Source organism: Ammospiza caudacuta, chromosome 4, assembly GCF_027887145.1.
Source record: "Ammospiza caudacuta isolate bAmmCau1 chromosome 4, bAmmCau1.pri, whole genome shotgun sequence".
NCBI lineage: Eukaryota > Metazoa > Chordata > Aves > Passeriformes > Passerellidae > Ammospiza > Ammospiza caudacuta.
The window spans coordinates 9,699,287-9,723,663 of NC_080596.1; the positions used below are offsets into that span (position 1 = coordinate 9,699,287).

Genomic DNA, 24,377 nt, shown 5'->3' on the forward strand with positions numbered 1-24,377 from the left:
CACTGGCTTCAGACATGAAAACAAGAAGCAGGGAACCAACTGATAGTAGTGTAATAAATTAAAACATGACCTAAGCTCTCCTAAAGTTGCTCAAGGATCTTCAGAATCAGATAGCTAAATGACATTATTGGAATGTATAAAATTTAACACTGAGAAAAAAGAGAGAGGTTAAAGTGCATTTTTGATACTAAATAATATTCATTCATTTAGCACCAAGACATCATTAGTTATAAATAAAGGGATTCTTTAGTACATCTACTGGAGCTCTAGAAACTGAAGTGGCAGTAGACATGGACCACCAAATTCAGCAGAATTTCTAATTTTTTTGACAAATCTGCTTCTGACCTTCTGCTGCAGCTCATCAGTTTTTTCCTTCAATGCCCCTTGCACCTTTGAGAGGGGGCAATGTACCAAAGATTCAAAACCCATTTAAGTTCATGCTGTTTACACACTGCCTTTCAAAAAGTTGGAAATCTATCTGCAATTAAAGATTACTGTATTAAATATGCACTCAGATAAATTCATATTCATTGCAAAGAAGAACCAATCCAATCAAGGTTACAAATCTGAGACAAGATAAGGATGTTATTGCTAAATATCAGTAGAAATCAAACTTAGACAAAACCCTTCACCCAAGTTCATGTTCGCATGCCAGCACAAAAATGATCCTCTGAGAAATAAAAATTAAATAGGATTTAGGTGGAGAAAGAGTTTAGCACACCATTGAGAAAACCTCAGAATACAAAGTAGTGACCAAACACCACAACTCCGCACCTGGTTTGTCAGGCTGTCCTTCAAAGTCTCTGACTGCCTCTGAACCTTTAACAAGTGTTCTTCCCTTTCCTTACAAGTCTCTACCATGTGCTGAAGCTCATCCTTCTCCTTGTTAAGTGAAGTGATTCTCTCAAGCTGCTCACTCATTGCCCTTTCAGTTTGCTGCTTTTCTGCCAGGAGGTCGCCATACTCAGCTGAGACGCGAGTCAGGTTTTCAGTGACTTCAGTGAGCTGCAAAGAACAAATCCAAAGCAGGATTGGTATTTGTAATCACCTCTTGCATGGGCAAAAATAACTTGATGCTTTGGAGAAAATACAACCAGTAACATTATATGCTCCTAAGATTTCTTGTCCCAGCAACGAAGTTTAGATTGAAGAGTGTCGTTGGATCATCATCCAGAAGCAGTGTCTATACATATGGGTTGTTGTAAATGGATTGTTTTAGGGAAAATAATACCCCCAGTGGTTTCCAGATATAGTAATACCCCCAGTGGTTTCCAGATATAGTAAGCCAAAAATAAAAAAAAAAAAACCACCCAATTTTGCTTAAAAGCCAATCAAATGTCAGTGCTTCTGTCTCAGTGGAAGGCAGAAGTAAAATGAGGGAAAACATGCAAGACATTCTAAATCCATAAAAATGCCTTGGTTGCTCTATCCATAATAGACAGGAGACATTACTGAGAGTTAAAAATGAAGCCTACAATCCACACTGGCTTCGGACATGAAAACAAAAAGCAGAGAACCAATTGATAATAGAGTTAAAATTAAAACATGACCTAAGCTCTCCTAAAGTTGCTCAAGGATCTTCAGAATCAGATAGCTAAATGACATTATTGGAATGTATAAAATGTAAGACTGAGAAGAGAGAGAGTTTAAAGTGCATTTTTGATACTAAATAATATTCATTCATTTAGCACCAAGACATCTTTAGTTATAAATAAAGGGATTCTTTAGTACATCTACTGGAGCTCTAGAAACTGAAGTGTGCAGTAGACATGGACCACCAAATTCAGCAGAACTTGTAATTTTCTTGACAAAACTGCTTCTGACCTTCTGCTGCAGCTCATCAGTTTTCTCCTTCAATGCCCCTTGCACCTTTGAGAGCTGGTTTTCTTTCTCTGAAATACTTCCTTTCAGCTCCACAATCTTCTCCTGCTGCTGTGTAAGACATTCACGAGTACATCTCAACTCCTCCTGTATCTCTGAGTTCTTTGGACACAATAAAAGTACATTAACACATTGACACCTGAACCACCCTTCCAAAAATTGAAGAAATCCACTAGAGCTGTTCTCCTATGGGGAGAGAGCTACTTTTATTACCTTGCTAATTGTCTCCTGTAGCATTTCTCTTAGCTGGTCTCTCTCATTCTGGAGATTTTCCAGTTGCATTTTAAATTCATCATCATCTCTTTCAGTCTGGATGCTGACTTCCTGGGAGTCATGTGGTTTTGGAATAACAACTGTTCTCTCCATTTTTTCGGGTTCTCCTTGATATTCACTGGCCTTTGCTTCCTCCATTTCATGCAATTTCTGTTGTGCCTGGCTCAGCTCTTCTCTCAGAAGCAATAACTCTTGCTCCATAGATTGTCCTTGAGTCTGTGGTATCTATTTTGTAAGAGATTCAAGTAAACACATGCAGGAAGTACTTTTAGGAAAAACATATCTGACACCTTTCACAGGTTCATTATGTACAACAGACATCAACACTGCTTTAGACAGATTTGTACTTCTTATAGAGTATTAAAATTTGACCAAAGTCCATGTTAAATTTAAGTTTCTTTAGTAAAATAAGAAACATGTGAAAATAAACCTTGAAGCAAAAACTTCTAAAGAATTTATCAGAAGTAGTATTTCACTAGCATACTTAAAGCCTAGAGGGAATATCAGCAACAAAAATGCCCAGCAACAAACCTCTGCCATCTTAAAACTAGAGACCTTATCTCTATTTGTAGTCTCAAAAGTATAAAATGCTAGGTAGGCCCAGAAAATTATTTACTTGAAATTTTTCCAAGGCCTCTTCAATAATAAAAATAAATGCACATACAATACTTTTCTTTTGAAGTTTACATTATATACATGTGCCTGTGTTTGTGTATATATATATATATATACACACACACTCTCCCACACACAAAGGTACAATCAGCACATGCAGTTATAGAAAGTGTTGGTTGCTATGTCCCTTCCATTGAAAAAGGACAAAGTCAATTCTAGTTATGCTTTAAAAAAGCAGAATTACTCTACAGATGAGTAAATTTTAACTTCACCTTACTTGATTATAAGAACTATATCCATGAGCAGATCAATGCAGAACATCTCCATCCTAAATCAAGTCAATATTTTACTAACAGAAAAACATTTGTCACATTCTGGTGCCAGACGTACATTCATGAATATATTGGTAGTTATACCTCAAGTAAACAATAAATTTGCTCTTTAATGGTCTGCAGCTTTTGCAAATTATTTCACTCGAGCAAAAGTTTAAATAAGCAAGCTTGCCATTACAGCTTTAGCATAATTACCCAAGTTCCTTCCCCAAACTCCTCTGTTTTCAAAAGTAAACTGTCCAGCTTGTCCTGCAATGAACGGTTCTCTCGTGTAAGGAAAATGATTTGTTCCTTTTGCACCTGAAGCTGATCTCTCTCTGATGTGATGATTTTCATTTCTTCTGTCATTTCTGAGATCTATTAAAAAAAATATGCAAAGACAGCGTTTTCATTAATTCAATTTAAAATTAAATGCCAAAGATTTGTTTCATTCACTCTCCTACAGTGTTCATAACATTAAATCAGTACAACCAAAGTAGAACATCTTCCAAAGTTCATGTTTGCGTGCCAGCACAAAAATGATCCTCTGAGAAATAAAAATTAAATAGGATTTAGGTGGAGAAAGAGTTTAGCACACCATTGAGAAAACATCAGAATACAAAGTAGTGACCAAACACCAAAACTCCGCACCTGGTTTGTCAGGCTGTCCTTCAAAGTCTCTGACTGCTTCTGAACCTTTAACAAGTGTTCTTCCCTTTCCTTACAGGTCTCTACCATGTGCTGAAGCTCATCCTTCTCCTTGTTAAGTGAAGTGATTCTCTCAAGCTGCTCACTCATTGCCCTTTCAGTTTGCTGCTTTTCTGCCAGGAGGTCGCCATACTCAGCTGAGACGCGAGTCAGGTTTTCAGTGACTTCAGTGAGCTGCAAAGAACAAATCCAAAGCAGGACTGTTATTTGTAATCACCTCTTGCATGGGCAAAAATAACTTGATGCTTTGGAGAAAATACAACCAGTAACATTATATGCTCCTAAGATTTCTTGTCCCAGCAACGAAGTTTAGATTGAAGAGTGTCGTTGGATCATCATCCAGAAGCAGTGTCTATACATATGGGTTGTTGTAAATGGATTGTTTTAGGGAAAATAATACCCCCAGTGGTTTCCAGATATAGTAAGCCAAAAATAAAAAAAAAAAAACCACCCAATTTTGCTTAAAAGCCAATCAAATGTCAGTGCTTCTGTCTCAGTGGAAGGCAGAAGTAAAATGAGGGAAAACATGCAAGACATTCTAAATCCATAAAAATGCCTTGGTTGCTCTATCCATAGTAGACAGGAGACATTACTGAGAGTTAAAAATGAAGCCTACAATCCACACTGGCTTCGGACATGAAAACAAAAAGCAGAGAACCAATTGATAATAGAGTTAAAATTAAAACATGACCTAAGCTCTCCTAAAGTTGCTCAAGGATCTTCAGAATCAGATAGCTAAATGACATTATTGGAATGTATAAAATGTAAGACTGAGAAGAGAGAGAGTTTAAAGTGCATTTTTGATACTAAATAATATTCATTCATTTAGCACCAAGACATCTTTAGTTATAAATAAAGGGATTCTTTAGTACATCTACTGGAGCTCTAGAAACTGAAGTGTGCAGTAGACATGGACCACCAAATTCAGCAGAACTTGTAATTTTCTTGACAAAACTGCTTCTGACCTTCTGCTGCAGCTCATCAGTTTTCTCCTTCAATGCCCCTTGCACCTTTGAGAGCTGGTTTTCTTTCTCTGAAATACTTCCTTTCAGCTCCACAATCTTCTCCTGCTGCTGTGTAAGACATTCACGAGTACATCTCAACTCCTCCTGTATCTCTGAGTTCTTTGGACACAATAAAAGTACATTAACACATTGACACCTGAACCACCCTTCCAAAAATTGAAGAAATCCACTAGAGCTGTTCTCCTATGGGGAGAGAGCTACTTTTATTACCTTGCTAATTGTCTCCTGTAGCATTTCTCTTAGCTGGTCTCTCTCATTCTGGAGATTTTCCAGTTGCATTTTAAATTCATCATCATCTCTTTCAGTCTGGATGCTGACTTCCTGGGAGTCATGTGGTTTTGGAATAACAACTGTTCTCTCCATTTTTTCGGGTTCTCCTTGATATTCACTGGCCTTTGCTTCCTCCATTTCATGCAATTTCTGTTGTGCCTGGCTCAGCTCTTCTCTCAGAAGCAATAACTCTTGCTCCATAGATTGTCCTTGAGTCTGTGGTATCTATTTTGTAAGAGATTCAAGTAAACACATGCAGGAAGTACTTTTAGGAAAAACATATCTGACACCTTTGACAGGTTCATTATGTACAACAGTCAGAGGCACTGCTATAAAAGCACACACAGAAAAGTGTAATCAGCACATCCAATTACAATTACAAGAAGTCATCTGTGCAATGTCCCTTTCAGTGTCAGTAAAAAAGTTCTACCTTTGCTTTAGAACACCTAATCCACCCTTTTCAGATGAGTTTTTAGCTTCATCTACTCAATTATAGAACATTCCTTTGCAGAACAGTACATATCATTACTATCCTGTATCAAGTTAATGTTCTATTTATAGTCCTTCTCCTACTGGATGTCCATATATATGTATATATACACATTTATTTATGTAAACAATATGGGTGGCCTATATCTCAAGTAAACCATAATAAACTTGGTGTTTAATGAGGCACAGTAAAGTACCTTGACCCTTTTCTGCAGTGTGTTTTGCAATTTTTTCACTCGAGCGAAAGTTTAAATAAGCAAGCTTCCCATTACAGCTTTAGCATAATTACCCAAGTTCCTTCTCCACACTCCTCTGTTTTCAAAAGTAAACTGTCCAGCTTGTCCTGCAATGAACGGTTCTCTTTGGTAAGAAAAATGATTTGTTCCTTTTGCAGCTGAAGCTGATCACTTTCTCTACAGGTATTACTTTCTGATTTTTCCTCAGCAAGCTGATCTCTCTCTGATGTGATGATTTTCATTTCTTCTGTCATTTCTGAGATCTATTTAAAAAATGCAAAGACAGTGTTTTCATGAATTCAATATAAAATTAAATGCCAAAGTTTTGTTTCATTCACTCTCCTACAGTATTTATAACAGGCTTCTGTGATATATTGGGATCTGAGTTGCCATTGACAATCATGTCTTACAGTTCTCATTGGGACTGTTATAAATAACGAAATTTCCATTTTAAATATAAATCAGCCTCATTTCTACACTTAAGTAACCCTCATCTCCTTTTCCATTTCCTATCCAATGCCACCACTCAAATCCACAACCATGGGGCACACAAGTTAAGCAAAAGTTAATTTGACTGTACATTACCCCTTGAAGCTCTACAGAAACAGCAGCAGCTGGTCAAGACTTGGATTAGGCAGTACTCTTTTCCTGCACACTCGCTATCAAGAGCCCAGAAAGTTTTTAAGAAAGAGAGATGCAGAAGAGACTAGAAGCAGATTAACTGGCCTTGTTTTAATTATTGCATAAAGTTTTACCTGTATTTGGAGTTCTTTAATGGTTTTTCCTAGTGCCTCTTCCACACTCAGAATCTGAGATTCTTTTTCAGAAACAGTTTGTTCCAACTTCTTGACAGATTTTTGGGATTCCTTCAGAGAATTCTGTGTATTTCTCAAATCTTCATGTGCCAAGATGTTCTTTAGAATACAAGAGAGAAAATCCACAAAGAAAATACATGTATTTTTTAGTATTAGTAAGCATTCCTTGATTAAGAACAACCACAGAAACTCCCACTCCTATATTCTCCTAAATATTAATATAATTTTAAAGTCCTTCTCCTACCATTGAAACAGTGTCCTTTATATCCTCTCTGAGTTGCTCTCTTTCAGCTTGGAGAAACTCCTCTTTTTGCTTCAGGTCATCTCTTTCCTGGGTTAGAGTTTTTATTTCTTCCTGACATTCTGTAAGCTGCTGCAAGACTGCCTGGATCTCCAAGTCTTTGGCCTCCAGTCTCACTTCACTAATCCTTTCCTTCTCTTTTAATTGCTCCAGTTTGTTTAACTTCTGCTGAGTCCGAACAAGATTTTCTTTTAGCTCAAGAAGTTGTTTTTGCTCTGCTTCTTTCTCTTCCAGTTCTTTCATTTTGCTAGAGAGCTTTAGTGTGGAAAGGAAAAGGACAGACACTTGCATTATAATGCGGAACTCCATTATATGTACATGTTCTCACAGTACATATAATGAGCTTTTATGAGCTTAGAAAGGAAGAAAGATGCTAGCTAGCAAGGTCATGATTTCTCTGTAAGTCACTACTTACACTCTTGCCCACTATTAATAAGCATTTGTTTATGGAACTTTCCTGTGATGGCTCCTTAGTAGCAAAAGTCTTACTAAAACATACACATCAAACTGTAGCATAGCTTAGGAATTATCAAAGCCATAGTTGGAATATGACAGCCAGAGCAGTGCCCAAAGCTTTGTCAAAAATATGTATGCTTCACTTCCCTGTCTTTAAAATTTTTTTATATTTTGTCTATTCTGGCCAAATGGTCAATTACTGTTGCTATTCCCTCTGGTTTGAAAGAACTCATGTTCTAAAAGGTCTCCAGTTCCCAAAGAGGAAACTTTGTTTCTATGCCTTTATATAGAGTAGGTGAGAGCAGCACTGATAGAAAAAAACTTACATAATAAAGGTATTACTTAAGAATGGAAAAAGAAGCATTAAAAGGTCAATTACGGAAGAATCTAGAGCAATTACATTTCTTTTCCTACAAAAAGAGTCCATTGAGCTGACTAAGCCTTCAATAGTCTTGGCACAGAGTAAGTAGCACCCACTCATGCCAGAGGAAGCCAGTGATCATGTAATTTATACCTTTCAGAGTATTTCTCCAAAAACATTTTATACAGGTTTTTTTAGCACTATAAATTAATTCCTCAAGTCTCATATGTAAAAAGGAGCAAGCTGACACTGACCTCTAATTTCACTTCATCCAAAATTGTTTTAGACTCTTGTGCTTCTTTAGATAGGCATTCTATTTGGAGCTTCATTTGTTCATTAGTTTCTGATGCAGCAATGTATTTTTGTTCTATTTCTCCATGGAGCTGTTTAAGTGCTACATATTCCTCATTACACTTTGTGTATTTCAATTGTACATCGGTGAGATTGTCTTTTGATTTTTCAATTTCTTCAGACATATGTTTAAGTCTCATTTCATTATCAGCTACTTCAGAAAGCAGCTTTTCATTTTCCAATTTTAATAAGTGTAACTCCTCACATCTTTCAACAATCTGCCAACAGAAAACAATATTAATATATAGCGGTTTCTAAATCGGTATTTGTCAGAACTAAATAATAAAAACCAGGTACATATGAAGATGTAGGAAATAAAGTGCAGGCAAACATACACAATGCATTGGGTTTTTCTCTTTTGGGAGGAACTGTCTAGCAAAGAATCTTTAAAAGAGAAGGATTCCTAAGTCCTGAAATCTCTCTTCTAACTCTTTAGATGTTCTTCAATACTTCCTATTTCCTATGTTTGAGCTAAGACTGGACTCCTAAACTGAATTTTTACATTTATCAATACTTTCTTGATACTGATGCCTTGGACTGGCTACTTAGAACAGAGGCAAGACAGAGTTAGAGAGAATAAAGTAGGTATTTATTAAAGGGCTTTGAAGGATTCACCTTGGGCAGTGCAAAAGCCTGGCAGAGGCTACACCCTAGATGAACAACAGTCACAAGATTTCTCAGACAGAAGTTTGGTCTGTTTGCATATCAGAAGTTAATTGTCCAACTATAGCTTCAGGTAAAAGACACATTCCCCTGGTTTGCTTTTGCCTCCCCTCCCTGATTGACTTTTGTTTATATTTTCCAGGGCCTGAGGTAAGTGGTTTGACCTTGGTTCCCAAGCCCAGAAGGATTGTTCAGTCTGACCAAAATGTGAAGACAGCTAACTAGTGTTTCATATAGAGTTCAGAGTTATACACTAATGCAGTACAGAATCTGAACAATATAAACGCTAAAACCTTAAGGCATCAATATAGAGAAAGTTGTTAACATTTAATTACATTTTGTTGATTAGTGGAAGTAGACAAAGCATTAATAAGTTTGTAGATTACTTGCCCTGAATAATTTTCACTGTGCAAGTGGTTCTTAAACCAAAGAAAGCTAGAAAGTGTTTGCACACCAACCCTTTAAAACCTTTGCAGCATACTTAGTCTAGTAATCCCTTACCTGCTAGGAAATAGAAAAAGTTTCCTAACAAGTTTTCCAGAATTTGCAAGGTACATCTCTAACGTCTCAAGCAGAATTTCTGCTATGAGATCTTGACATTTTCTCTTTGTCCAGTTACACAAAAAAAAAAAAAAAAAAAAAAAAAAAATCAGTCCTAAAATAGTGCCCAGGATCAAACACCATTGTATTTCTACATTCAGTTGTCAGTGGTGACCACAGCAAATAGACATGCAAGGTTGGACTAGAAAATAACGCATAATTATAGTAGTCAGTGACTAAACATATTAAACTAAACAAACTTATTACTCAGTACAAATATTAAATAACTGAGAAGCAACAATTTAACAAACTTAACTGTAAAATCTCAGATTCACTCATGACAACTTTTGGCTTTAAAGCTTCAATATCCAACAGGCCTCCATTAGTACATTACCAGTGAAGAGCAATACAAAACCAAGAAAAAGTTAGATTTTCTTTTTTACCTCTTTCTTTTGTGCCTCAACTGTATTTGGTAGCGATTGAAATTCTGATAGCTCATTTACTTGTTTCTGTAGAAGTGCATTCTCTTTCAAAGCATTTTCTAGTTCTCCTTTTAAGTCAGCTGCCTTTTTTTCCAGCTCCACATGAGAAAGCAAGTCTAGAAAATGCAGTTTAAACTAATAAGCAAGTGCAAGAGAAAAGAGCATATTTTAATTTAAGCAGAATGTTTATATTTCATTCTGGATGTTATATTGTTTTAATTCCAGAGAAGTAAATTTTACTGTTGCCAACAATTATAAGACAAAGCTCCTGGTCAGAAAAGCAGTCAGCACTTCTTAGGTTGATATCCAGTTAATCTTAGATTCTCTCTAACAATCTTCATTAACTTGACAGTGCAAAATATTTTGCAAGCTGCAATTTTCCAGAATGTTCAAGGAAGTGCTCAAGTAGTTCCTCCATGCCAGCAATACCAGATACTTTGGTTGCTTTATACTAACCAGAGTCTCCATATATGGAAGAAGACAAGAGCCAAAGCCTTGCCTATCCTCCCACCATTACAGGGCAAGGGGAGGAGAGAGGGAGCAGGGAAAAGGCACCACTTGGACCAGTACCTTTTGGAACTTTACCCTCCATCAGTGAAGTTAGTCTTGTGTTTTCTTGAAATAAAGATTGCAGCTCTCTCTGCAAGTCAGCTTGCATTTTTCGGTAACTGGCTTTTCCCGCTTCTATTTGGCTTTGATATAACTGGACATCCTTTTGCATTTGGTTATGGTCATTTAAGAGTTCATTCTTCAGGAAAACAATACAACATAGAAGTCACACAGAGTAAAAGTCTATGTACTTGACATTTAAATAATGCATCTGGTACATTTTCTGTTGTCACTCTGACCAGCTTTGACCTTGATAAATATGGCAGACTAAGGCACAACTTAATTGCATTCCTGTCAGAGTCCTCTAGGAAAACATGCCTTCGAGTTCAGGGCCACAACTGCTGCTACTATTTTGTCTTTACTGTTGGAAAGCTCAAAGTAAGCTCCATCCCACTTCTGAGTCCACATCTCTTATTCTCCTTTGTCCTCTGGTAAAATTAGGTCTGAAGTCTTATGTCCTAATAATGCACTAAAGACTGCTTCTTTGATCTCTCTCTCTCCCTCCTGGTAAACTTAAAACTAACCACCCACTCCTATGGAAAAAGCCTTTACTTTCTTTTTATCTCTTTCCTGAAGACCCATTTTGCACAAATTGCATAATAAAAGTATTACTTAGAGTATTTGGAGAAAGCTAATGATGAGTGTTCCACCACACTGATGGCCTCCTTCACAAGCCTGGAAGCAGACAGGCCCTTAACAGCATTGGGTGCAGTTATAAATGCAGTTCAACATGTACTTGCCATCTTCTCCTTCAACTCCAAATTTTCACTTCTGAGAAAAGCAGATTCTTTTTTGGCATCCAAGGCTATGGTTTCACTGTCTAAGAGGGATTTATTCAGCTGCTGAATTTTTTCAGTTAGTTTATCACAATCTCCCTGAAAAAGACAACACTTAAAGAAGTAAAACACGACAGAGCCATTATAAACTTAATGTGCTCATTTTAATGTGGTTAAGATGTAAGTGCAGGCTTAGAAAACCCACTAGGTTTACTTTAAGAGGAAGAGTAGCAGGTTGTTTGAGAGACAGGATAAACAGCAGCATTTCTCATAGCTTGACTCCTCCAGACTACTGCTGTAAGATATGTAGTAATTACATTTTAAACTTTGTAAAACAAAATTTCCCAAGACCTGTAGTGAAGCAGATGTTCATCATACCAAGCTATACCTAAATTTAATCCAACTCAGAAGAACAAAATAGTCTCTCAACCCCGTAGAAAAATCAAGTTTACCAGTGCAAAAGATGTCTCCTTTTTTTCCACTTCTGCTTTTTGTAGTTCTTCCACACGATTCTGTAATATTTTTATTTTGTTCTCTTTCTCCTTCAGCTGTTCCAGTTTGGAATTTATTTCTGCCTAAAAGTTGGAGGGGAAGAAAGGAGGAAAGAAGACTGGAGTGCTCAGTTTGGATTTTCAGATCCGAATTTATCAAAACCTACACAGAAAGCATTCATGGTTCTTAGCCATATCCCCCTCTTAGCCATATCCACCCCAAGCACAATGATGTCTAGCTTGGCCTCAGCAGATATGGTATTTTAAGCTAAACAAACCAAGCACATTTCACAAAAGTCTTACTATCTGTAGATTCATGGAGAGGCTCACCTCAAGTTCCTCATTGTACACTTCAGCATTTGAAATTAGATTCTTTAAGTTGGTAATTTCATGCATTAGTTGAATCTGTGGAGCAAATTAAAGCAAAATTGCAGAGGATGTTAAAAGCACCCACACCAGTAGCTTTAGCTGCCAACACCATGAAAACAAGCCAGTCTATCTTGTGTTTTCTTTTTTATTAGTGTATACTCACACATCTACTTAAACAGCTACAAAGCAAGATGCTGCATATTCTTTCAAAGTGGATATGTGAGATGCAAAGCTCTGTGTTTTAGCTCCCCAGTAATTAGAAAGGATTCAAGTACAATTTAATCTGCAATAGTTTGAAAAGCAAGAGCAATGTGATCAAAGCAATTAATGCAGAAATTGTACAGACACAACACTTCAAAGTCCAGTCATGTTAAGCAGCTTTTTATAACACAGTGCAGATATTTATGATTTAATCTATTCACTGACAGGAGTGAGAAGATGCCAAAATGGAACTTAAACAAGCCATGAACACATTCAATGGCATTCTCTGAAAGAAGCCACAAGTAGTTCAGTTAGAAGCTTTTTCCACTTCTTTCTATTGGTCTGTGTTAGGAAAGTTTTACAATAAGCACTCATCTACAAGTACTTATGTATAGTCACAAGCAAAGGTAAGAAAATTCAATCTGCAAATTTAATATTAGTGAAAAGCTTTAAAACAAGCACCCTCCTGTGAGCATTCCTATGTTGTTTACCTTTATAAACTGATATATTTAATCTAATGTATTTGGTAATGTATGTGACCTATCAGTATTGCTACAAGTAATCTACTACATGGGTATCAATAAATGTTTACATTTTATGGACTGTCATCAGATATCTGCAAACAAATAATTTAAAAAGCAGTTCTTGCAATGGAAGCTACTTTAGACACCCAAAAACTTTGGTTTTCGGTGTCTATTAGATACCCAAAAACTTTGCAGGGAAAACTAACTTAGGATTTGTTAAACATTAGCTAAGGAAGATAGAACATACAAAGGGTCTTCTAAATAGAATCTTAAATACAAGTTAAATGGTAATATTTTATAGAGCAAATTTCTTTAAGATCTGTAAATCACTGTTGGGAACACAATGCAAATAAGCAGTGACATTTTAAAATTGTGGCCTGAAATAAAAATGCAAAAGCATGTAACAAACTTCAGCATTAGTGTCATGATCAGAAGATATTACACAGACTAATGTGCACAAGTCATGTCCAGAAAGGTATCAGGAAAGAAATGGAACAATACATCCATGTCTCAAGACCTCAAGTTACTGGTTTTGTCTGGGGTTCTTTTTGCCATAACTTATTTCACAGTCCAGCCTTTAAGCAGGCAGAAGCTAATACAAGTATCTTAGGCTATAGTATCAGAGCATAAACAATTGGATAAACAAGGAACATCTCTAGTAACCACACAAAGAGTGAAGAGAACTGAAAGTCAGCATTTCCTATATTCTAAGTTATCCAGTAGATAACATCACATTTTTTGTGACTTCCTGGCACAAAATACAATGTTTGCTTTTACTATTGCTATTCTTACTATTGTTTTAAAATAATTTCACGACTAAGCTAAATAATATGTTCAAAGTTAATGCTCATGTAGTTCATGGATTACCAAAATGAACTATCTTGGAATTTAAGACAAGATGTTTCACACAAGAAATATAGGAAATACGGTTCAGCAACCATACCTGAACTTCAAAACAGTTCTAAAATGTATTTAAGCAGCAAGATAACTGCCACACAGAAGTTTAGAGTGAAATTCAGATCACAGATTTATAAAAATAACATATACAAATACACATAAATACATGTTTAACCAGGCTTCAGTATGTAACTCTCCAAAAATTTGTCTGAATTCTACACTCCAAGTAAATCCAGTTTAAATCCTGGGTTCATTCATTCATTCTGTTGCTGAATGTAGCTTATAACACCATCTGTTTGTGAATCAGCATGCAAGGCTATGTACATTGAATGAACTCCAGATAGCATTTGGGCATAGAGGATTTATCTGTCTCTATTTCAATGCACCTTACCTCATGATCTTTTTGTGTTTGCTTTTCCAGTGCTTCAAATTCATCTATTTCTGCTTTTTCCTTCAGTTTCTCTTTCAGTTCATTTATTTCTGACTTCAACTGCTCATTTTCCAGCACTAGATTATCAAAGTTAGCTTGCAGGACGTTGACCTCGTTTACAGCAATATCCTGAAGAAGTGGCACAAGAAACTTCAGAAGCTGTTGCTGCAATACCAGCCTTATTTCTAGAAAATTCAGAACAGACCTACCTTTTCTAGTGCTAATGCTTCACAGAGTTGCACAGATTCTTCAAAGTCTTTCTGGGTCTAGAAAAAGAAACACCCTCAGTTAGCAGATCGACAAGATCAAGCAAGTGGACTATTATATTCCTTGTTGCTTGTCTTTGCACATAGCTAATTCTGTTTAAAGACCAGTGTTGACTGGATCATTTGCCACAAACCCACAGAAGCACAGAACCATCCCACAGCTTCACAGAGATTCCAAGAGACTTTCTAGCCAGTTTCAATAATTCTGCAGACACAGAACACTGCTGTTCTACAGAAGAGTAAGGCTGATATTACTGAGAAGCATGTTAGGCATATGTGAAGTATCAAAAAGTCAAAACAGATTATGATGTTACCCAATTCATGTTAGGACCAGCAATCCAATCTTCTTCTGAAATTTGATCAGGAACCATCAGGCAATGGCTGTCATACCCAGAATTCTCTAAGGTAGCTGAAAAGAAAGATGTATTAACAAAAGTACCAGTAGATTTTAAACTAAGCATCAAAAATTTTCTCCTAAAATAATTTTACCACATTGGAAACAATCATTCAATGGCAAAACCACAGCACACAGAGTAAGATAAGACTTCTGACTCTCATGACTTTCTGTTTTGAAAGGGAACACCACTGAAGTCCAATCCCTACACTCATGTTGACCATCTCATCACGAAGTCTAAATCAAATCCAGAATATATGGTTAAGTACAGACTAGAAGTTTGAGTGTCAAGGAAAGAGCCACTCAACAATACCCTGCAAGATATAAGGAAAAAAAGCACCCCACCCTCATGCAGAAAAAAAAAGCCCAGAACAGTCCACTTACAAGCAAATACATGTTTGACAGGAGAGGTAATAAGGATGTAAGATGTAATTCAGCAACAATACTGCTAAATTGTCCTCTTGTGTTCAGTTCAATCTTCTTAGAAAATTTCTTTTCCAATTTTCAGTTCACTCCTTATGAATCCTTGAATTTCTGTCTCAACCTGACTTTTGAGTAATGACTTCCTATTCTTGTTTAGGATTGGGGGATTTTACACACACCTCTCCATTTTTGGGAAAAGAACATGGGTTGAAATGGATAGTCTGTTAAAGAACACTTTCCCAAAATACTAGGGGGTGTGGGGAAGGCTGCATGGCAAGTGTTCATAGACCCTGCCATTTACCTCACAGCTTTCCCTTTTGGTTTAAAGAATTAAAAGCTCAATATCAAGTGAAGTTGGGGTAGCAGAAGCACTTTTCATTGAAAAGTGTACATCAACCCTTGGAGTGTGGTTACTTTGTTTTTTAATTTGTGCTATCAAAGGATCAACTTATTCCCTTGGGGGAATGTAATGCAGTGCTTGCAAAGTTATTTATTGGGAATTCTACAGAAAATGAAATAAAATGGTCTGGGTTGGATAGGACCTCAAAGACCATGTAGTTACTTACAATCCTCCACATCTGGTACTGCTGGCAGAGACAACTTCATTTTCTTTGTTTCAGTTGGCATTGCATTTTCAAAGTCTTCAAAAAAGCTCACGTTTGCCTGGTTTATTTTACCAGGAGCCCAAGTAACTCTTCTTCTTCTCTTGGCCTTTAAAAAAATATTTACAGAAAAAAGGATAAAACCAAACCACTAGGCAGAGAGTAAATGTTGCCTCAGGCTAGCTCTGTATCAGTACCTGTATCACCAGTTAACTAGACAGCATTTTGCCATTTTCTCAAAATTAGTTGGAAAGCAAAAAAGTCCCTGCAGTCTATTCACCACAAGGCAACAATTTAAATTCTGAATTGACAGAATTTAAAAATTAGCCCTTTAAAAATATGAAAAAAGAGTGAAAATTACCCATCATACACTTACTCTTCATCGTCAGTATAAACCTATGTATGTAATGTCACTTTTTGCAAAGTATTTTAGAGTTATCAGGTTAAGATCTGAACAGGTGCTTACTTTAACTTTCTCTTTTGAGGCAAAGGAAGCAGAAGTCACCAGCATCTCAGTTAAGTTTCGTATTCTGTCCTCCTGTACTTTTTGAAGAGAATTTTTTTCTTCCAACAGCTGGGCCAGTTGGTCCTTTTCCATTGCATGAATCTGAGTTTTTGAAGATACCTTCCAAAAAGAGAATAGTAATTACACTGACATCTTAAGAGGAGAAATCACTCCTACAGAAGATACACAATTCCTGATACTTAAAAACAACTACACACATATACTCCTTTAAGTCTAGAAGTCTTTAATCTTTTAGAATGAAAATGACAGTTTAGTCTGTAGTTTAAGTCTACATTTTGACTGTAGACTGAGTATTTAAAAGTGGTCAAAACTCCCAGAAACAACACAGCCTCAGATTTTTCTAGGTATAAAAAGAGCATTCTCCCAAATGTAACTACTACCTGCTATCACAGAAGATAAAAAACATACTCCCAAGTTCATGCTGCAAATTCATTATCATTAAAAATAAGACATAATTGTTCTAAATTTTTTTCTAATGATATTTATAGTTTGCAACAAAAACATGGATTCTTTGATTTAATGCACTAGAACAGTACAGTCAGCACTGTTTTCCTGTGCTTTGTTTTATTATCTGTGGTCTAACAAGACTTGCAAGATTCTTTCGCAGCTCCATAGATTTTTAGAGAAGGAGAAACATCAAAGACTACATAGTTTGGTGAGAAGTTACTATTGTTCATTTTCTAAATGCAACTTCCACCAATACATGACCTAAATTTTGCCAGTGATATTCATGCAGTTGCAACTTTCTGCAACTCAAACTGAAGTTAGACATCAATAAGGAAGGAAATTATATGAAGTTGGGATCTTAGACATTCAATCACTTCTTAGATTAATTAGTTATATGATTTGTTTTGATCATTAATTATATGATTTGTTATTTCTTTTGATCAGTTAAAGTGTGCTATAACACATCACAAATTTTTATTTCTTAATTATGTTAACCAACTAATTAGATGTAACCAGTTAACAATTCTGTCAGTTGATCTCAATCAGCCTTAGCCTGCACACAGATGTTGACTATCATTAGTTCTTCTAGACTATTCATCACCTATTCAATTTTTATTCTCTCAATAAAAATGGCAAATACCACTTCAAAGAGTTCACCTACTCCAAATTTAACTGGTTTTGGTTTAAAACAGCTAGTCTCCAAATAGCTATCAGTACTAAGGATTGATTTATTTAAGTTTATTACATACTTCCTCCAGCTGCTTTTTCAAGTCCAGAATTTCTTTGCGGTATCTTTTCAGGAGGGCATCATCATCAAGAACTTCATTGACTTTTGGTGTATTCTTCATTCCTTTGGCTGTATTGGCAAACTGGAAGAACAGTCTTTCATGGATAATAGTTGAAGAACAAATATCTAAAAGACTTATTTTGTCCCATATTTCCCAACAGAATTAAAGGGAGAGTTTATTAGATAAAGAGCAACATATAATAGGACACAAGTATTTGAATTAGCTTATTTTTAATGTCTTCTAAGCTTTGAAAAGGTTCAGTTTTCCCTTCTTGATATTAATATCTAAAACGTGAGGCATAACAAGTAAGAGTATCCCAATTTATTTAATAAAAAGCTGAAAAGATCATCAAAAAGGGGGACAATCTTACCTACAGAATGTATACTGTTTATTAACAGTTCAATTCCTGTAGTGCCTAACATCTTGTGCTAGCAAAGACTTCTCTAACTAGGTTTGGAAAAGGCAAATGAGATAAAAGTAGTTATCTCCTGCCTGCAAAGTGAGAGAAGGAGCTTTGAGTTTTGGAAGTTCCAACTTCCAAAAAGCTCTAGGTAGACAACCTAGCACAAGATGATTGGGAAAAGATGCTGTATACAAAAAGTATTTCAAATTCTGAGTTTACAGAAGCCCTTCAGAAGAACCAAGTCATTAAAGATCCAGCAGATTACATTTCCACTCCTTAAACCTGTCTACAATTACTAGTGCTGGAGAAGAGGTGAGAAGCTTTACCTGAAGAGTGCTGAGTGTCTCATCAAAAGAAACAGGAGTAATTGTACAAATAATAACTGTTTTAGCATTTCCTCCAAGGGAGTTCTGCAGAATTCGAGTCAGCTTGCTGTCTCTGTAATTTATGAAGCTAATACAAAAGAGGCAACAACAACAAAAAAAGTTAGATTTCTGCATAAGCATGATAAATACATTTTCTAGAGGTAATAGGTTATGTGAAACAGTTATCTACATAAGGTTATAAAGAAAGGATTTTAATTTAGTTTAAGGTGCTTAGTTTAGCAGCACCTTATCTTATAATAGGTGTACAAACAGTTGCTTACCCAGAGGGGTCATCACAAAGTTTTTTGATAACTTGACCCAGAATGAACAAGCTCCGATTTATATTGCAGCCTTCCTTCAGTCGAACACCTAGGTACCACACATTTTATTAGGACTCTTTTAAATTTATAACAATACTAAGACACATTTGCAACCTGTCAAGCTTTTGTGCTATGTTATGCTCAGAGAGATTGGTTGTCCAAGAGTTAAACCTTAAGTGCCACAATGCACTATTGACCCAGTAGCAGACAGTACCCAATCCTTTATGATAGCCAAATTTTGAAATAAAACAGTAACCAAAAATAAACATTTGGAACTTTTACCTAGTAAGCATCTGAGGCCAAAAGAACTATAATTTTGCTTCCTGTTTCAATTTTGCAAATGCCCACATTTACACATACAACATACCTGACTTAGATACAAGTTTTAGGTTAGTCACTCTGTAAGAGACACTACTACTTGTGTCCCTCTCAGATCACTTTTTTCTGATGAAGGCACTTTTGTGCAGCTTCATGCTGTCACTGTTAACAGGTGAGCTTCCTCTGAACTAAAGAGCGAGCCATCTATTCCCTCTTCACCTTGACACACAGGTCCCTAAAAAGCTTATTGTGATTTTGTTATTACAGGTGCATCTACACTGAGTGATCCCCATTGTATTAGCTCAGTGCAGGACTGTTGCTGGGCCTGCAATTCTAGAAAAGGCATATTACTATTTAACTATTTGCACTTTACAGCATTTACAGTATTTTCCTGAGTAGATCCTGTCCTACCAAGGGGAAAAGGTCTTATTTATAAACCGTAAATAACATAATAGCACATGGATCAAATAATTTCCTATCATAGTTTCTCATAGGGGTTAATTAACAGACTGTTGTTAGTGGAGCCTCATTTAATACTCACCTTCAGATCCTGTTTGACTAGCTCTTTCACTGCCTGCCAGATCTACCAAGTTCTGCAAATGCATCAAATATTTCACTGGTTAGTTCTGAGGCAATTCACTTTAAATCCTCATAATTCTAAATCTCTGCTAAGAATTTCATAAAGTAAAGTTAACCTTCAAAAAAAGAAAGTAAAGTGTCTGTCATTACTGGAATTAATGCATAGCTACTACACACAACCAATACTTTCAAAGGTACATAAGGGTGTGGAGTAAGTTTGTATGAACTCTATTATTCCACCCCAAATAGTGCTTCAAACTCGCAGTGCAACAAACAACCTCTACCCTTGGTCGCAAAAAGAGAAACAGTTTCTCAATACAGAAGTGTTAACTACTAATCCAGCTGTAGGAATCTTTCATGGGAAAGAGCCTAGGTGAGATGATCTAGTGTCCTGTCCTGAGCTGGCTGTGTGTCTCTCCTTGCCTATCATTGTGGAGATAAGGAAAATAAATGAACTACCAGAGGAAAAGCCTCACTCCAAACCTGGTTAAAAGCCAACTAGAACATTATGGCACTCCATAATAAGCAATTAGCCCTCACTTTAATTTTTGCTTCAGAGGAGTAAAATCCTGTACTAACTCCACTAAGCAGCAGCAGACCAAGAGGGCCAAAATCCCTCTCCCATCACCCCTGTTACTCATGGTTACTGTAAAGTCAGTTGGAACGGAGATGGGGCAGAAGGGCAGAGCAGGAAGAGTAGATACCCTAAGTTATGGTAAGCACAAAAAGTAGGTATTAGTTTGTTGAGATACTGCACAAGCAGTGTTTACACTCAGACCCCAGATCTTTTTCACATGAAGCCAGAACAGAAAGCTCTCTCCACAATGCATGTGATTAACTTAATGCTATTTCCAATTCTGAGTAAGAGTGCTCATCAGATTTTAGCAGGCTCAAACAGTTTCATATTGGTTCCATTCCTGTTGTTTCAGATAATTTTATAAGAATCAAGAAAAGGTTGTAGAAAAGGCTTAACATTACTCTAGATATGTCCAGTGGTACTCCCCCCAGTTTGTGGTATTTCATATACCAAAGAGATGCTAAGAGGGGTTACTGCTGAAAAAAAATGAATCTTTTGGCCGTTGCAGATGTAGGCCATATGTTCTTTTAACAAGAAACTAAATTTGAGGATAAGGGAAGTCTTAAGGTTTCCCATTTTACAGGTTATTTCACTGGACTTGTCAGTGGTCAGAAACAATTGTAGGGAAGATTTATTTAACAAAATGCAAGAGCACTCTGACATAGTCCCTTATGCTCCAAGAAGGTCATAACACATAACACTACCCAATCCAGCATGAGTAATTCTCATGTAGAACTCCCTCTGGTGGGAACATCTGCTCTAGATAATGCCACAGGAGTCTCCCTCTATACTTAAGAAACATCTGTCAGAGTTAACAACAAAGAGCTCTTGTAAGACATTATGAAGTACCATTAGTCTCTCAAACAAGCAGTAACAGCAAATTCTCTTATTAACCTGTACTCCAAGAAGGTATTAAATAGACATTTACCAAGTGGGAAACCATGACTGCTCCATCACAATTTGCATTTGCAGGGTCACTTCGTTCTCTGCTTTCAATGATCTAGAAATACAATGAAGTGCAATGAAGTTTTTGTTACTTTGAAAACAATAAAACCACTCCCAGTAGTGAAGCAGTTTTTACCATTCTGAAGATAGTGTGAGAACGGCTGCTGTGTTCATTCATTTTTGTTTCTCCATAATGGCGATTTCCTGCCAAAAATCAACATTAGAATACTTCTGCTTATAATCTGATAGACAAAAAGCACAATTTTAAAACTCTCTGAAAAACTTTGGTTTATGAATATAAAGCCAAAGGGATATCCCATGGTTCTAAGTATACCTGATTAGCCAAAACTTGTTCATGCTATCAGCTGACATGGTCTAAATACTTACTTTCTCCTTTTCTGATCCATTCCATAACTTGTTCTGGGGAAACCACCACTTCTTCAATCAGATCTTCTACATATGTATTCCTCTACAGAATAAGCACAGTAATAAATTTTACTGAACTCCAAAACACACTTCAATACATAAAGTAAACATTACCAGCAATTATTATGGTATTCATTCAACAGCTGAATGTCTTTTTTCTCTAAACACAAGAGATGGGTAAAGTTTAGACTTTGACCAAAATTGTCAAAGGCAATTGTTGTCTAGAGAATCAAACAATAGATTTAGAAAGTTTCCTAAAAACAGAAGGGCTGTGTGAAATATCCTTGTCATTTTCTGAGGGAATTTAGAAGTATATTTCTCAGTAATTCTTATAAGAACATATTTATACAACTGATAAATTTCCCTTCTTCCTATGTTCCAAAACCATGACTATTTAAGGGAGCCAAAGGAAAAAATGCCCCAAAACCCACACCAGCAATTTTTATTTCCTACAAAACCTTACATTATAAAGAAACTGAAGATGGCATTAATACAGATTCTTTTTCTATAGTGATCTTACTGAATAGTTCTAGTCACATGGTTATTCTATGATCACAGCAGTATACCACTTGCTAGATGATACAAAGATGATATTAAAGTAACTCTGTATATCTGTCAGAAACTTGAAACACATAGAGCTTAACTAAACAATTCTTGAGGTTTTACTGTCAAAGTTAAATAAAATATATCATCCTGGAAACCTTGAGGATTAAGTCTACTTTTATAAAGATTTACAAAGATGAATTAGCAGTAGCAAACCCAAAGTCACTGTTGTTATTCTGCTACATCAAATGTTCTTCCGCTAATGCTGAAGATACAATTACACAGTTTGTCCTAGGAAAGTTTTCCACTGGGTGCTTCTGAAGGCTTTTTTTCCAAACTTCTTTTACTCCAAGCAGATCCAGTACTTATACATAACATCCACTTACATTAACATCCTCACGAATTCCCAGGGGCTTCTTTTTCCTATTATCGCAAAGCAAATCAGTAATTGTTTCATTGTAGATTTCCATGTATGAAACCCTTAGCAGGAATTCTCTGTCTGGAATCTAATGTTGAAAGGGGGAAGGAAAAAAAAAAAATCAAACAAATTAACAGACTAACTGATGGACATCTTTTAATACAAATATTCTTACATTTGAGTTAAAAGTTTGGATATTGTTTCAGAGACTTCTTTCCCTTCATCCTTGCTATACATTAGCATAAAACAAGACAGAATAATTTTTCTTCTATCTCTCTTTCCAGCTGCATTAATGGTATACCATTTCTAAGGTTATTAAATTAAGATAACTGCCCAACAGAAGCATGACAATAGTTCTCCTACTTAAATGCCATTTCCATAACCAATTTCCTCCTGCTTAGGCTCTTTCCTCTCTGTAAACCTTGTCTTCTCTCTTTGCTTGCTTGGATTTACTTTGCTGCTGCTGCTTCTTCCCCTGCCTCCTTGGTAGAGAATTTTGGAATGAGGAAAGGCTGCACAATGGACTCCAGAAAAATCTTCTTGCCTTTAGTTACTTCTATAAACCCTCTAAGGATACTCTGCACCTCCTTAAAGGAGCAGTGACCATTTCACTTCACTGGTAACAACTACCTGAAACCCTCTAGACAGAAGCAAGCACTCTGCAAATCCTGTTTTAGAAATCACTGTTTTAATGTACACTTTCTCCTTACTTTTATTAATATTGAGCAATTAGCAATTCTTTTGTAAGCCTGAAATAAGTAAATATAGTGTCATAGTCTTCCCACTAAAAAAAAAACAAAAGTCTTTAATTGTTAGTTTTTCAGACTTTTAAAATAGCAGAATAACCACAAAGCTTCACATTATCTTATCTACCACATTAATAAGTGAGTCCCTGTCGGGATCATTGGCGTGTCAGAGTGACGCTGAGAGAAGTTCAAAGTCTCTTTTCCCAGCCCGGTGCTTGAAGGAGTCAGGGCTCTTCATTTCTTGGTCTCAAGGTTGTTTATTTTATCTTACGTGTAAAAATTTTCTCCTGGCCTGCCCAGGTCAGCTCAGCAAGCCAGCCTAAGGCGCTCTGCCTGCCCCCAGGGTGGTGTTATGTCTTTATACTAAAAACTACGTGTATAATGTTTACAATTGCTTTCCAATGCCCATCACCTATGTTAGACAGTGAGCTTCTACTCTAAACCAATCTGTAAGTGCCAACATCGCTGCAGAAGATGGAGGCCAAGAAGAAGGAGAAAGGCTGGACACACCCATTTCCCTCCATCTTACCTCCTGAACCCCCATACCCAAAAACCCTAAAATCTACTTTTCCACCCTGTGATAACTTCACTGTTATTCTACCTAAACTGTTGTGGCTTGCTGGTCTTCACGTAAGGTTGGTAATTTGCTCCACGGGTCATAATCAAAACCACAGGCATTTTGGGCTCTGTGCCAGGGTCTCTGAGACCCCTGGCAGGGATCTTGGCTGCTCAGGACAGCCAGAGGGATGTCTTGGGTCCTGACAAGTCCATATTTGTATTTGTAATCAGTTTAACATATTTGGAAGGTTAAGGTTCTACTCAAAGTTAATTTTTTGACTCTTCATGTCTCAGAACCCTCCTCAGTTTTGTTCTGATTTGATTTTAACTAATAGAGTCCCCATTAGCTTTTTGTTTGAAAACAAAAGATGAGCCTGGCTCGTCTTTGCCAGGCTGGCAAAGTAACTGCAACATTTAGTCCAATACAAGTTAAGTTCCTTCATAAGCCTCTTGATACTAAAATTAATTTTTATGTAACCATCACAAGTATTACTAGCCCTTTCAGTCACTTCAATTTAATAGAATTGCTCACCTCACAAATAATTTTGAACACATGTTGAATTGCCTTAGGGATAATGCCCACAGAATCTTCATTCCCCATCATTGTGTAAGTCTTCCCTGAAGCAGTCTGTCCATAAGCAAAAATTGTGCCTAGAAAG

General features: G+C 36.5%; 1 protein-coding gene across 2 annotated transcripts in view; it reads right to left on the minus strand.

Annotated features, from left to right (window-relative positions):
* Positions 1 to 24,377, minus strand: part of CENPE (centromere protein E) — a 37,783-nt gene that overhangs the window by 12,046 nt on the left and 1,360 nt on the right. Inside the window, exons 4-30 of one of the 2 annotated variants that reach the window (XM_058803347.1) lie at positions 24,251 to 24,369; positions 22,383 to 22,502; positions 21,415 to 21,496; positions 21,164 to 21,231; positions 21,011 to 21,082; positions 19,468 to 19,519; positions 18,570 to 18,657; positions 18,250 to 18,376; positions 17,482 to 17,601; positions 16,226 to 16,384; positions 15,724 to 15,868; positions 14,655 to 14,749; positions 14,284 to 14,340; positions 14,036 to 14,203; positions 11,984 to 12,058; positions 11,615 to 11,737; positions 11,127 to 11,261; positions 10,363 to 10,525; positions 9,739 to 9,893; positions 7,996 to 8,310; positions 6,868 to 7,179; positions 6,564 to 6,722; positions 5,862 to 6,071; positions 5,024 to 5,308; positions 4,754 to 4,912; positions 3,732 to 3,962; positions 775 to 1,005 (exon numbers count right to left, since the gene is read on the minus strand). In XM_058803347.1, the coding sequence (XP_058659330.1) occupies positions 775 to 1,005; positions 3,732 to 3,962; positions 4,754 to 4,912; positions 5,024 to 5,308; positions 5,862 to 6,071; positions 6,564 to 6,722; positions 6,868 to 7,179; positions 7,996 to 8,310; positions 9,739 to 9,893; positions 10,363 to 10,525; positions 11,127 to 11,261; positions 11,615 to 11,737; positions 11,984 to 12,058; positions 14,036 to 14,203; positions 14,284 to 14,340; positions 14,655 to 14,749; positions 15,724 to 15,868; positions 16,226 to 16,384; positions 17,482 to 17,601; positions 18,250 to 18,376; positions 18,570 to 18,657; positions 19,468 to 19,519; positions 21,011 to 21,082; positions 21,164 to 21,231; positions 21,415 to 21,496; positions 22,383 to 22,502; positions 24,251 to 24,369 (4,025 nt within the window). Of the gene's footprint in view, positions 1 to 774; positions 1,006 to 3,731; positions 3,963 to 4,753; positions 4,913 to 5,023; positions 5,309 to 5,861; positions 6,072 to 6,563; positions 6,723 to 6,867; positions 7,180 to 7,995; positions 8,311 to 9,738; positions 9,894 to 10,347; positions 10,526 to 11,126; positions 11,262 to 11,614; positions 11,738 to 11,983; positions 12,059 to 14,035; positions 14,204 to 14,283; positions 14,341 to 14,654; positions 14,750 to 15,723; positions 15,869 to 16,225; positions 16,385 to 17,481; positions 17,602 to 18,249; positions 18,377 to 18,569; positions 18,658 to 19,467; positions 19,520 to 21,010; positions 21,083 to 21,163; positions 21,232 to 21,414; positions 21,497 to 22,382; positions 22,503 to 24,250; positions 24,370 to 24,377 lie in introns of both variants that reach the window. The other variant, XM_058803346.1, reaches the window with a different exon arrangement.